Source organism: Neovison vison, chromosome X, assembly GCF_020171115.1.
Source record: "Neovison vison isolate M4711 chromosome X, ASM_NN_V1, whole genome shotgun sequence".
NCBI classification, from domain to species: domain Eukaryota; kingdom Metazoa; phylum Chordata; class Mammalia; order Carnivora; family Mustelidae; genus Neogale; species Neogale vison.
The window spans coordinates 81,033,398-81,045,840 of NC_058105.1; the positions used below are offsets into that span (position 1 = coordinate 81,033,398).

A 12,443-nucleotide genomic window follows, 5' to 3' on the forward strand; every position below is an offset into this window, starting at 1 on the left:
GAGAACCACTGTCATTGTTTACTAATCAAATGACTTCCCTGCCTGCTATTAGAGAGTTGCTGGTTCAAGAAAAACAAGAAATATGGCAGCCTCATTAGACCTTCTAATTAACTATTTCCTATAACCATATGAGCTTATAGCCTCTCAAACAGGCCCCAAGGTTCTGGGCAATAGAGAAAGCTATGTGGGCCCCTTGCAGACACTGAAGAGCTAGTTGCTATTTAAGTGTAAGATTCCAGAAGATTGAGTCCAGTGTGAACTCTCCAGGCAAACTCCTTAAGCTTCTCTCCACTCTTCATGAAAAGAATGAACATTAATTAGGTGCGTACTGTGCCACTTATTATGCTAAGCACTCTACATCATTTAATCTCCATAAGCTTCTGAGGTAAGTATCCATCTCCTTTCTAAGCTCCTCGACTGCCAAAAACTACTTTCTCCCAGTGTTCAGCTTTATTCCTGGCATGTAGTAGGGACCAAATCTGTTGAACGAATTAATGATTTCTATTTCACATTCTATCACACATATTAATGATATCTATTTCACAGATACAGTAGGGATCAAAAGACTAAGTAACTTGTTAAAGTTAGATAGCTAATAAGGAGTTGAACTAATATTAGAACCCAGACCTTGGCTCCAAAGCACGCACCTTAAATACTGTTCTGTGACATCTACTATCCCCTTCTGCTTTCAGGGCTTTGGCCTCTGTTATCTCTACTTTTTCTGGCCTTTTGAGCATTGAGTTTCTCCTGTATTAGGTATGTTAAGACTCTTGTGTACAAGTAATAGAAATCCAATGTGAACAAGCTTAAGCAAAAAGAGGAATTTATTATAAAGATGGTGGTGTCTCACAAAACCCAGGGATAATGCAGATGGACCTGAGGAACAAATAAATAAAATGGTTGAATGCAGCCAGGATTTTTCACTCTTCTCAGCTCAGTCCCAAATTCTCTGTGAAGGTACATAAAGGATGGCTCCTGCTACAACCATGAGGATAAGCCGAGAAGGTGGTAGAAAAGGGGTGCTGGGAAGACAAAACAACAGATGTTTACCTATACTCCACTTAATTGCCCATAAACACATGCCATTTTCCCCATATCTACAATTCCATAAATGCCCATACCCAACAGAATCCATGGATAAGTGCAAGTCACTTGCAACTTCTGCATCCAGAAGCAACAGCATAGAATAGACATGCCCCTTCCTCATCTACTTCAGTGACAACCTAAATGTGGCTCCTTTTGATCCTGCAACCTTTAGTAAACTTAACTGCAACCAATAGATCTAACATGAGAAATACAGAAATAGATTAACCACCATTAAAATCTGTTTTCCCTTTTAGGAAAGCAGAGGGGCACACCATTATTAGCCACCAGGTCCAAGTATGCACCATTTCCACCCAGATAGGAATAAAGGAAATAAATTACAGGCATAGAAAAACTTTTGGGGGGGCACCTGGGTGGCTCAGTGGGTTAAAGCCTCTGCCTTAGGCTCAGGTCATGAACTCAGGGTCCTGGGATCGAGCCCTGTGTCAGGCTGTCTGCTTGGTGGGGAGCCTGCTTCCTCCTCTCTCTCTGCCTGCCTCTCTGCCTACTTGTGATCTCTCTGTCAAATAAATAAATAAAATCTTAAAAAAAAAACTTTTGGGAGTCAATTTACTAATGCACCTTCTCACTTAACCATCTGTACTTGGACCTATGGCATGTTCCAAAAGAGCAGTGATTCTCATGCTTGAGAGTGCATTACAGTCACCTGGAGGTGAGAGACCTGTGAATACTTTTCTCAACACAAACACTCCCTTCAAACACCTGCGGCAAGAGACTTGACCAAACTTAGTATGGCTTCTAGCAGCCTAAGGCTGGTTCCTGAGATGACCCATTTCCTATCTGGAAAGCTCAGGGCTGTTGCTCTAGCCAACACTTAAAGATAGGACCCTGACTTCCCTTTTTTTTTTTTTTTTAAAGATTTTATTTATTTGACAGAGAGAAATCACAAGTAGGCAGAGAGGCAGGCAGAGAGAGAGAGGGGAGAAAGCAGGTTCCCTGCGGAGCAGAGAGCCCGACGTGGGGCTCGATCCCAGAATCCTGGGATCATGACCTGAGCCGAAGGCAGAGGCTTTAACCCACTGAGCCACCCAAGCGCCCCCTGACTTCCCTTTTTTAAAGCGTTTACTAAAAAGGGCTTACAATTGTTTGTTCTTCCCCTCCCCCCTTGAGATGTGTTATGTATCTCTTACAGCTCAGAAAGATATTTCTTAAGGACCTGAGAGCCGTTCCTTTGAAATGTAATCATCAGGAAGGCTAGAGCCTCTATCTTGAAGTCTCTGTTGGAATAGCACCCTAACTTAGATAATTGCCAGCTAGCAGACCTACCTCGCCTAATCGCTTTTGCACTCTTACCCACTTTTTGTAATTTTTTCACTTCCCTGACTCTACTTGAGCCCCTGCCCCGTCTTTCTCTGTCCTCCCTCATTCTCCCTTTAAAACACCCAGTCACCTCTGCACAAGTGGGAACAGAGCCCAGCTTTTTCCCCTACTGGTTACAGAATAAAATCTGTTCTCGCTGCCTTTTTTTTAATTTCAAGTTTTTATTTAAATTCTAGTTAACATATATGGTAAAACTGGTTTCAGGAGTAGAATTTAGTGATTCGTCACTTACATATAACACCCAGTGTTCATCACAAGTGCCCTCCTCACCCAGCTTTCACTGCTTTAACTAATGTCAAGTTTTATCTTTGATATTACTTAAAACACAGATTGCTGGCCCCACTCACAGAGTTTCTGATTCTACAGGTCTGAGGTGAGGTCTGAGAATTTCTGAGTTTGTAGGTGATGCTGATGTGCTGGTCCAGGGACCATACTTTGAAAATCACTGTTTACGGTCCCTATTCACTAGATAAAAGATTTTCTGGTGAGACAACTTCCTCAAAACTTCATTTGACTGCCTGTGGATTTCATTTGAAGGGACTCAGAATGCTAATAACAAGTCCAAGATCTAGACAAGATCTAAAAATCTTGTCAAAGTATTCTCTTTGAATCTTCAGATCTACTAAAGGGAATAACCTGGCTCATCATGTTGCAGGTTCTATCTCTTAGCATTCTACCTAATGATTCAGCTTATTCCCTGTGGCATTCTGCTCAAGGTCTCCAGTTCAGAGCCTGGGTAGATGATAATTGGCTGAGTTCAAAGCTATGAGGTGTCTTTCTCTGTGTCTCTCTCTAAAGATTTTATTTATGAGAGTGAGAGTGTGGGAGAGGGAGAAGCAGACTCTGTACTGAGCACCCAGCCCAACACGGGGCTTGATCCCATGACCCTGAAATCACAGCCTGAGCCAAAATGAAGAGTCTGGAGCTTAACTGACTGAGCAACCCAGCCACCCCATCCCTCTTTTCTAATCTTCTTTGGGTGTGTTACAACTATCCTCTCTTCCTTGCATTCCAGATGAATGCATTTACAGAGGGAGACATCATCACACTTGGGGGATTTGGAGAACAAGGAATCTATAAGGCTTATACAGATAACCTCATTCCAATTACCTAGATGGCAATTTCTGAATCAGTGAAACATCTGACATGAGAGAGTTCTACTGCTCTAAGTCAGCAAAGCCCACAAAAATCGGACACTCAGCAATTGCACATTTCTTGATACAGGCAGAAGGGCTGCTCTGTTTTGAGTCCCAAGAGCAATGAGCAACTGCTTCACTGCCAAATACCACAGAATGCCAACTTCCCGTTAACTGATGTGGGAGATCTCCAGTCTCTGCCAGTTCCATATTTTAGGGTCTGTAAGTTGTCACACTCCATTTCCCATATCAGTTCTTGAACGGTGTTCTTTATTTATTTATTTAAAAAGATTTTATTTATTTATTTGACAGGCAGAGATCATAAGTAGGCAGAGAGGCAGGCAGAGAGAGAAGAGGAAGCAGGCTCCCTGCTGAGCAGAGAGCCAGATGCGGGGCTCCATCCCAGGACCCTGAGATCATGACCTGAGCCAAAGGCAGAGGCTTTAACCCACTGAGCCACCCAGGCACTCCGAAGGGTGTTCTTTTTGTGTGTGTATGTGTTTTTGTTTTGTCATAAATAGTTTCTAACCCAATTCTGCCTGAAAAATAGTAATAGTAAGGATATGGGGTTGCCTCACAAGACCAAAAATGCTTCTGGAATAATAAAGAACCTGGAACTTAAACACGAAGACTATCTCTCATTTCTGTGCTGGGAATCTGCATTTTTCTTCCCTTTCTATAGACCAGTATATTTTACTTCTGTCCCTCTGTGGTAAAATTGCTGACAGCTTCCAAGTTTTATGCTTAGAGAAAAACTGATCTCTGGCCCAATTCCAATTTTCTAGGGAATGAGATTCTTTTTTTTCTTTAAAGAGTTTATTTGACAGACGGAGATCACAAGTAGGCAGAGAGGCAGGCGGGGTGGGGGGGGAAGCAGGCTCCCCGCTGAGCAGAGAGCCGGATGCGGGGCTTGATCCCAGGATCCCGGGATCATGACCTGAGCCAAAGGCAGAGGCTTTAACCCACTGAGCCACCCAGGCGCCCCCAGGGAATGAGATTCTAATTGACCCAGCTTGGATTATTTGCCTGCCTTCAGCTATGGTTATAAGAACATGGCAGTTTTTGCTGTAACTCTGTCAATGGTAGGAGGGTCAATTCTCAGAAAATGAGGGTTGAGAGACAATCCAATAGGTGTTTACTAGAAAACCTCTATTCTTTCCATCTTTCATCCCTTCAAGCCACTGTGCTCTCCTTTCAGTGCTTGTTTTCAAGAGTTATCTGTGTGCACTGCTTCACCATCTATTTATTCCTTGCCAGTCTAGCTTGTTCTATCTTGTTCTTTTATGATAAATTCCTTTATGGAGCTTGAAGCATTTTCAGCTTTTGAATCCTACTAGACTGTTCTCAAACTTCATTCATCTTGACTACTCTTGGGTTCTGCACTTCTGCATTCTAACTTTGCCTGCTATTACCTCCCATCTTTCATTATGTTCCAAGCCAGATATGGCTACTACTTATCATAAAACAGATCTTGTTTTCTGCCCTCCTCCCGCCAAAAGAGTGGGCCCTAAAAGTCAGTTACTGCTACCTCAGAATCAACTGAGAAGCATGCTGAAAATCTATTTTTTTTCTAAGATTCTGTACATCTGCAATTGTAGCCCTTGCAATTACTCTGCAAGAGCTCCCTGACAGATTCACAGTGAGATCTGGAAACAAAGATCCTAACTATACGACGCCGTAGCTCAGTGAATAGTGGAAAGGTACAACTTGCAGTTTAATCTGTGTTGGTGCTTATTCCCTGACCAAAAAAAAGTGATACTCAATTTCACTTTGTCTCTGCATTGGGTTGGGCAAATAATGTCAATTTCACCACTCATAAATTGGGGTCAACAACTCTTCGAAGAATTACGGTGTCAAAAGTTACGTGGGTTACTACATAAATGTTGGTTAGCACTTAAATTTCATATGTCCCATCTCATTCATTAAAAACTACGCATATTATACCCCCCAAAGGAAAACGCTCCCTCATAGCGAATTTTAGCGTTGTTTAGCTGATCTCAATTAATCCACGCTACTTCCTTTCCCATGATGCATCACTTCTCCCCCCAACTCCTTTTCCTGGGAAAGGCGGTAAATATCCTGAAGCAACTCGGCGAATAGAGGGAATTGGAGTGCCAATCCTAAACACATATCACTCCCCACCATCTCGGATCCTGTGAGCGCTAGGGCAGAAAGAGGTGGTAATCTTGTTCCTGGACTGCATCCTGAGGCCATAAAGAAGACTACAACTCCCAGGATGCCCCTCCGCCCTGCCCCGCTCCCCCTCCCGCAGCTGGAAAGCGTGTACCATAGAGAAGACGAGACAACATGGCTCCCGAAGGTGGAAGGAAGAAGCTTCACCCCTTTTGAAGCGGTGAAGAGCGGCCGGTGAGGGGGGAAAAAAAAAGAGAAAGAAGTCAGTAGACCCTGCCATTGCTTTTATCCTCCCAGCCTCTCCTAAATCGGGTCGGCCTCACCCCTTCTTCCCACCCAAATCCGATCTGTGGTCTCCTCCCCACCCCGCCCTCATCCCCTCGCTCGCTCACCCCTCCCCTCGGGAATCCTTTTCCCGCCCCCCTCGCCCCCCGCGGAGTGCGCACGCGCCCGCCCCCAGCTTCGCGCCCAGATCGCCGCCTAACCTGCTCGCGCAGCCGCTGTCTTGTCTGCCCACCGACGAAGCATGGGCGTCCAGGGCTTCCAAGAGTTCCTGGAGAAGCGCTGTCCCGGGGCCGTGGTGCCCGTGGACCTCCTCAAACTCGCGCGCACGGTCTCGCGCCAGCAGCAACAGCACCAGCATCGTCAGCTGCCGCCTACGGCAGCACTAGCGCCCGGGGCTCCACGCGCCACCAGGGGCTCCGCGCCTCTGCAACCGCCGCTCCCGCCCGCTGCCTTGGGTGCCTACTCCGGGGGCGCGGGGCCGACTCGGCACCATCACCCCGCTCACCACTTCCACCACCACGGCCAAGCGCACCCTGGGCTGCACCCGCCGCTGCCGCCGCCGCCCCCTCCGCTGCCCGGGGCCCGGGTGCTTGTGGACGCGGGCTCGGCGCTTCCGCGGCTTTATGGTGGCTACCAGACGGACTGGGTGTGTGGCGGCCAGTGGAACGCCATGCTGGGCTACTTGTCAGCGCTGTGCCAGGCTTGTGCCTATCCCGGCGGCGACGGCCTGGAGCTGGTGGTCATGTTCCCCGGCGGCCTGGGAAAGGACCGGCTGGCCGAATGGGGCCGTCGGTGCCAGGCCGAACGGCAGACAGCGCAACTGATCGTGGGACACGTGGGCAACAAGGGCACCCCTCCTCCACGGGCCTGGTTCCTGCCACCGGCCTGCCTGAGCCACTGCGTGAGGCTAGCACTCATCCGCTTCCGGGTCAAGGTGAGGGAGGGGCCGGATCTTAAATAATACGCCCCACACCTATTCCCTCCCAGCTAAACACCTAACCACCCACCCGCTAACCTATCCCCCATCTACTCACCGCCTAATCAGCTAAATCACTTGCCTAACCTTTATCATTTTATCCATCTACCCACCCTTTCATACCCCACCTACTGGTTCGCTCACCAACACAACCACATCTACCCATGTCATCCCAGTAACTCCCCTTACCTTCATTATCCAGTGGCCTGTCTCTGGGTTTTAGCCAAATTTCTTTTTGTGATCCCATCTTTCTCCTGCTGTCTTTTGCCTCAAGCTGACATACCTTTTTCCACAATTTTCTACTTGGCATCTCTCTTATGTATGTCTCTTTCCAACCTGGCAACAAATCAGTTAAGCAGATAATGGAATACCTTTTTTCTACAACTTTTTCCCCCCATTTTGACCCTGTGCGCTTTTTTTTTTTACCCATCTGTCCATTCAGCCTTTTTCATTTCAACATGCCTCTAGCTCCTCCTGCCTTAACCAAAACAAATTAAAAAAAAAAAAAAACCCACTGATTCAGTCACTGTTCAACAAGTGTTAGAACACTGAGAGTGAGGGGTTTAAGGGACTGTGAAACATGGTTTCCTGCCCTTGGAAAACCAAATATATAAACATGAAATTTATTTAATGGTATAAGTGTGTATGTGATTATGCTTTATGGTGCAGACTGTAAGTACAAAATCTGTGTGTGGGAGGGTTTATCTATGGGCTAAAAGGGTCAGGGGAGACTTCTTGAAGAAGATGGATCTCTAGTTCTTCAGGGATGGATTGGATTTGAATGGGTTATGGGTTTGGGAGGGCTACTTTAAGTGGGAGAAAGAGAATGAACATGAGCAAAAAGGAATTATCAAGCACGTGAGGCCCCATGGGCAGTTAAATCCAATCTCTGCATGTAGTTGGTCACTGCATATGGGGCCTAGAGAAGAGCTTGGCAGCATTCCCCAGTTCTTGGCACCATTCCTGTTGCTCTGTTGCTTTCCCATACTCTTAGGTTTCAAGTTCTTACGTGTGGAGAATAGCAAGGCTTGAGAAGTAAAGGAGGTGGGCAGGAAGAAGAAACAGTAGTACAGGGTTGGGTAGGACAAAACCTCAAACCCATTTTCCAACCAAGGCTCTTGGGTATGTGGTCACAATTGGAAGACAGGACAGGGAATTGTGAGAATCATAAAGAAATGGTCCTGCGTGGAGTAATGTGGAGGAAAAAAAATCTCATCTGAGAGACAGGAAGACCTGCATCAAGAAGCTTGCAGTGGTCATAGGGTGTGACTACAGTCCATTCATGCTAGAACTCCTTGTGCACATCATCAAATCTGTGTCTGGATTGGATAGATTATAGCTGTTTTTAATAACAAAATTTTTAGTAAAGAGCTATCTCAAACATACAAAGTAGCAAAAAAATACAACATTCATTTGTTTGCCTTCCTGAATGAACATTTTTCTATAGATTGTTCATTCATAAGGATTCTTTTTACTTTGTTTTCATTGCTGCCACCCAAGCTTTAAGGACTTTTGACCTCAGTGTCACTATTAACCTGGTTGCTGGTGACAGTGACTGACTATATGTGCCAGGCACTAATCTGTGTGCTTTAACAACAAAATTATTTCATTTGATCCTCACAATAACCTGTGAAGCAGTATTATCCCTGTTTTCCAAATAAGAAACTAAGGCACAGGAGGTTTAGAAAGTTGCCCAAAGTCACCCAGCAATAAATGGCAGAGCTGAAATTCCAGGATTCATGCCGGGGCAGTCTGACTCCAGAGCTCGTGATCTTAACAACAGTGCTCTAAGACAAATCTAAGGTGCCAATGTGATTATTAGATCCTTCCCATACTTACCTAAAATCTTCCCTGGTTCCTGGTAAAGACATGTCTGAGTCATTTATTTATATTCATTTATTGCTTGCTATAGGCTAGGTACTATGCCTGTTGCTGAGGATTCACGCGTAAAAAAGGGAATCTCAGTACTTATGGAGGTCAGTTTAGTAAAAGACAAAACCAAGCTGTAGATACTGTGAGCTAATTGCAATTGGTGAAAAATATGGTCCCTACAGGGGGCATGGTTAATTTTGAATGAGGGTTTGAAAGTTGGGAAAGGCTTCACAGATTGGACAGAGCCTTGAAAGAGGGCTGGGAAGGATATAGTTCAAGTAGTGGACAAGGATGTGAAAATATAAATGGCCAGCCATGAGATCTGAATGGATTTTGATTGTAGGTTGGCAGGAGAGTTAAGCACTGAGTGTGGATTTGTGGTTTCCAAACTTTGTTCATGCACCCTATCAGTCAAAAGTTTTGAGAAGCAGCCTTACTGTGGCACACCAAAATTCTCTTCTCTTTTACACAGTCTCATTTTTAATCCCAGTAGTTCATCCTAATAAGATGGATTGATAAACCAAGTATAGTGAAAATAGTAGAATCTCAGTGGTGGGTGTTTGTGTGCTTACTGCAAAATTTCAACTTTGTCCTATTAAATTTTTCATAATACAATATTGGGGAAAAAATTCCCAACGGTCCTGAGAACAACCATTTGAGGAATATATAAATTTTATTCCCTATGCTAGATTGTAAACAGATTCTTTGATCTTTTCATATTTTCCATAATGTCCTGAATATTTTAGGTTTAGGATACAGTTTTTTTACCCCTGAATGAATAGGTCAATAACTCTAAGAGAGTGGATTGTAGGGAGTAACTTTTAGAAAATGTGTAGTGTGGGTCTTAATATAGTGGATTTAAGACTGGCTCCAAAATCATATTTGTGAAGTATCTGTGGTTGTTCTCAGTGAATGAAGTTCTCTTTCCTGGTTCTGGTTGGTGATTTTTATTGTTGGAGTGAAGGAGAGCTTCCTGGTTTATAGTACAGATTTAAAAAGTATTGGTTGATAACTGATCATGGTTTGCCTTTATAGAGGAGTGTTCCACTATCTTGAAGATAGCAGTTTTTCACTTTGGATGATCTGCATGGCTACATTTCTTTCAACTGAACTGCTGAGTGCTTCAGAACAAAACCCACTACTTTATTTTTCCTCCCCTTGGTTTTGTTCTTCAGCCTAGGCCACAAAATTGGGCTTTATTCCTAATCTCATTTTCATTTGTAATTGAGAAAGTAAAGGTTGAGGGATTAAATAAAAGATAAATTGCTAGGTTGTCCATTTAGCTTTAGACAATGTAAGACTTCCCATGAGAGGATTCAGCGTATATTATTGGCATAAACTTTGTCATTTGGTTGGTTTCTTTAGTATGTTCTGCAAACCTTTGTAGTGCCAAAAGTTAATAGCAGGAAAATTAAGTAAACTGACCAGTTGCTAGCCTGTTCTCTTCTTTTTTTTTTTTCTTAAAGATTTTATTTATTTATTGGACAGAGAGAGAGATCACAAGTAGGCAGAGAGGCAGGCAGAGAGAGAGGAAGGGAAGCAGGCTCCCCGCCGAGCAGAAAGCCTGATGTGGGGCTCGATCCCAGGACCCTGAGTTCATGACCTGAGCCGAAGGCAGAGGCTTAACCCTCTGAGCCACCCAGGCGCCCCTAGCCTGTTCTCTTCTTAAGGGTCTGAAAAGTAGAGCAGCCAAAAGCAGTTTTAGATTGTAGTTTGGGAGATGACATGGGTGGTTCTGGGGATAAGTGTTTTGTTTTAATAGTTAATGTACATTAGGAAAAAAAGAAAACATCAAACCCACCACTTCACAGTTATAATTCTTTAGAATGGGACCATTAAAAACGAGTTGATTTAAAGAAGAGTATTAAGTTGTAGTACTTGGATGTGGCAGAAATCATGTTGGTGGTACAAGAATGATCAAAGTTTTGAAAAGTCTGACCAAAAGCTGATGTCATTTTATGCTTTCATTCTCTGAAATACAGTAGAGCAATGGCTGCTGTACTTCTGGGTTAATTATTTACCCTTAGTCATAGACACATTCTGAAAGGTCAGGGACACTTCTAGGTGCTCTAATGGTAGGAAAAAGGATTATAATAATTATTACTACTACTACTTGAGCACCAAGTTGTACATAAAGTACTTTTTTTTTTTAAAGATTTTATTTATTTAACAGAGAGAAATCACAAGTAGACGGAGAGGCAGGCAGAGAGAGAGAGAGAGGGAAGCAGGCTCTTCGCTGAGCAGAGAGCCCGATGCGGGACTCGATCTCAGGACCCTGAGATCATGACCTGAGCCGAAGGCAGTGGCTTAACCCACTGAGCCACCAGGCGCCCCATAAAGTACTTTTTAAATATCTCATTTATCCCTTACAGGCTTGCGAATGCACAGTATTCTTCCCATTTTTAACAGTTGAATAACTGAGGTACAAAGAGGTGAAATGATTTTTCTTTGGTCTGTATACTGCTAAGTGCTGGATAAATGTTCTTGTTCTGGGTCTGTGTTGCTCAAAGTCCCTTTCCACAATTCCACCACACTGTTTCCTTCTTTTTGTATATTCTTGTGTAAGATTGTACACTTTTATTGACCAGGTAATATGCATAAATACACGAAGAAAAACAATAAGAAGTCAACTTGTTGAGCACTTAGTTTGTGCCAGCATTGCTAAATTGTACAGTACTACCAATATAAATCACATGAGTAAGCTAAGTGCCAAGTGAGTGAGTCACAGCAGTCTCTTCCTTTTTTGAATTTTCAGTCTTTCCCTCTGGTTTTTGCACTTACAGCATAAACAAGTAACATTTAAACAACAAAAACTTGCCTTTACTTTGTCATTCCCTTAAGCCATTATTCTTATCCCATTCTTCCCTTTTAACCATTATTCATGAACAAAGAGGACTGTATTAATTCCCATTCTCTAGCCTGTTGCCGCTTGATATCTGATGTCACCATTCTCACGCTGCCACATCCATTTCCACTCTTAACCTTTTTTGGTCTTTTGAGATAATTGACACTATCAAGCCATCCTTTCCTTGAATTGCCTTCCTTGGATTTCATAATGCTGCACACTTCTCATTCTCTGTATAAGTCTCAAGTTCTTTCTCTTGTCCTAAGTTGCTCCTTCTCCTTCGCTGCTTTCTTAAGCCTCAGTGCTCTCAAGGCTTCTGTCCTAGTCATATTCTTCTATATTCATTTCCTGAGCAATCTTACCATTATTATGGTTTTAATTATTAGCTGTATCTTGATGATTCCTGTTGCTCTTTCTCTACACCCAAACTGCCTCATGAACTTTTGACATACCTTTTCAGCTCTACTACTCAATGTGTTATAGGTCTTTTAACCTTAAAAATATTCAAGATGGAACTCATTATTTTCCCTGAGAACTTGTTATATTCCCAGTATTCTCTTTTTGTTTGAACATTGTCTTTTATCTATTTCAAGCCAGAGATGATGGAGTCTTTAATTCTTTACTCTCCTGTCACTTCCCACATTCAGTTGGTTACCTGGTCCTGTCAATTCTGTCTCAAAAATGTCTCCAGCATCCAGCCAGTTCCACTCCCATTGCCTTATTCCAAGCTGCAATATTTCTTATCTGAACCATGAAAATAGCTTAACTTTTT

The 12,443-nt window shown here is 43.5% G+C and overlaps 1 protein-coding gene and 1 long non-coding RNA gene across 4 annotated transcripts in view; one reads left to right on the forward strand and one right to left on the reverse strand.

The window, feature by feature from the left end:
* Positions 1 to 806: 806 nt before the first annotated feature.
* LOC122897458 lies at positions 807 to 6,267 on the reverse strand. Its single transcript, XR_006382539.1, has 3 exons — positions 6,179 to 6,267; positions 5,848 to 5,902; positions 807 to 1,022 (listed from the first exon to the last, which is right to left on the reverse strand). It is a non-coding gene; the product is annotated as an uncharacterized LOC122897458 (long non-coding RNA).
* FAM120C (family with sequence similarity 120C) overlaps positions 6,184 to 12,443 on the forward strand; it is a 133,293-nt gene continuing 127,033 nt past the window's right edge. For all 3 annotated transcript variants that reach the window (XM_044235708.1, XM_044235711.1, XM_044235710.1), the window contains exon 1: positions 6,184 to 6,912. In XM_044235708.1, coding sequence (XP_044091643.1) covers positions 6,220 to 6,912 — 693 coding nt within the window. In that variant the 5' untranslated portion in view covers positions 6,184 to 6,219. The remainder of the gene's footprint in view (positions 6,913 to 12,443) is intronic.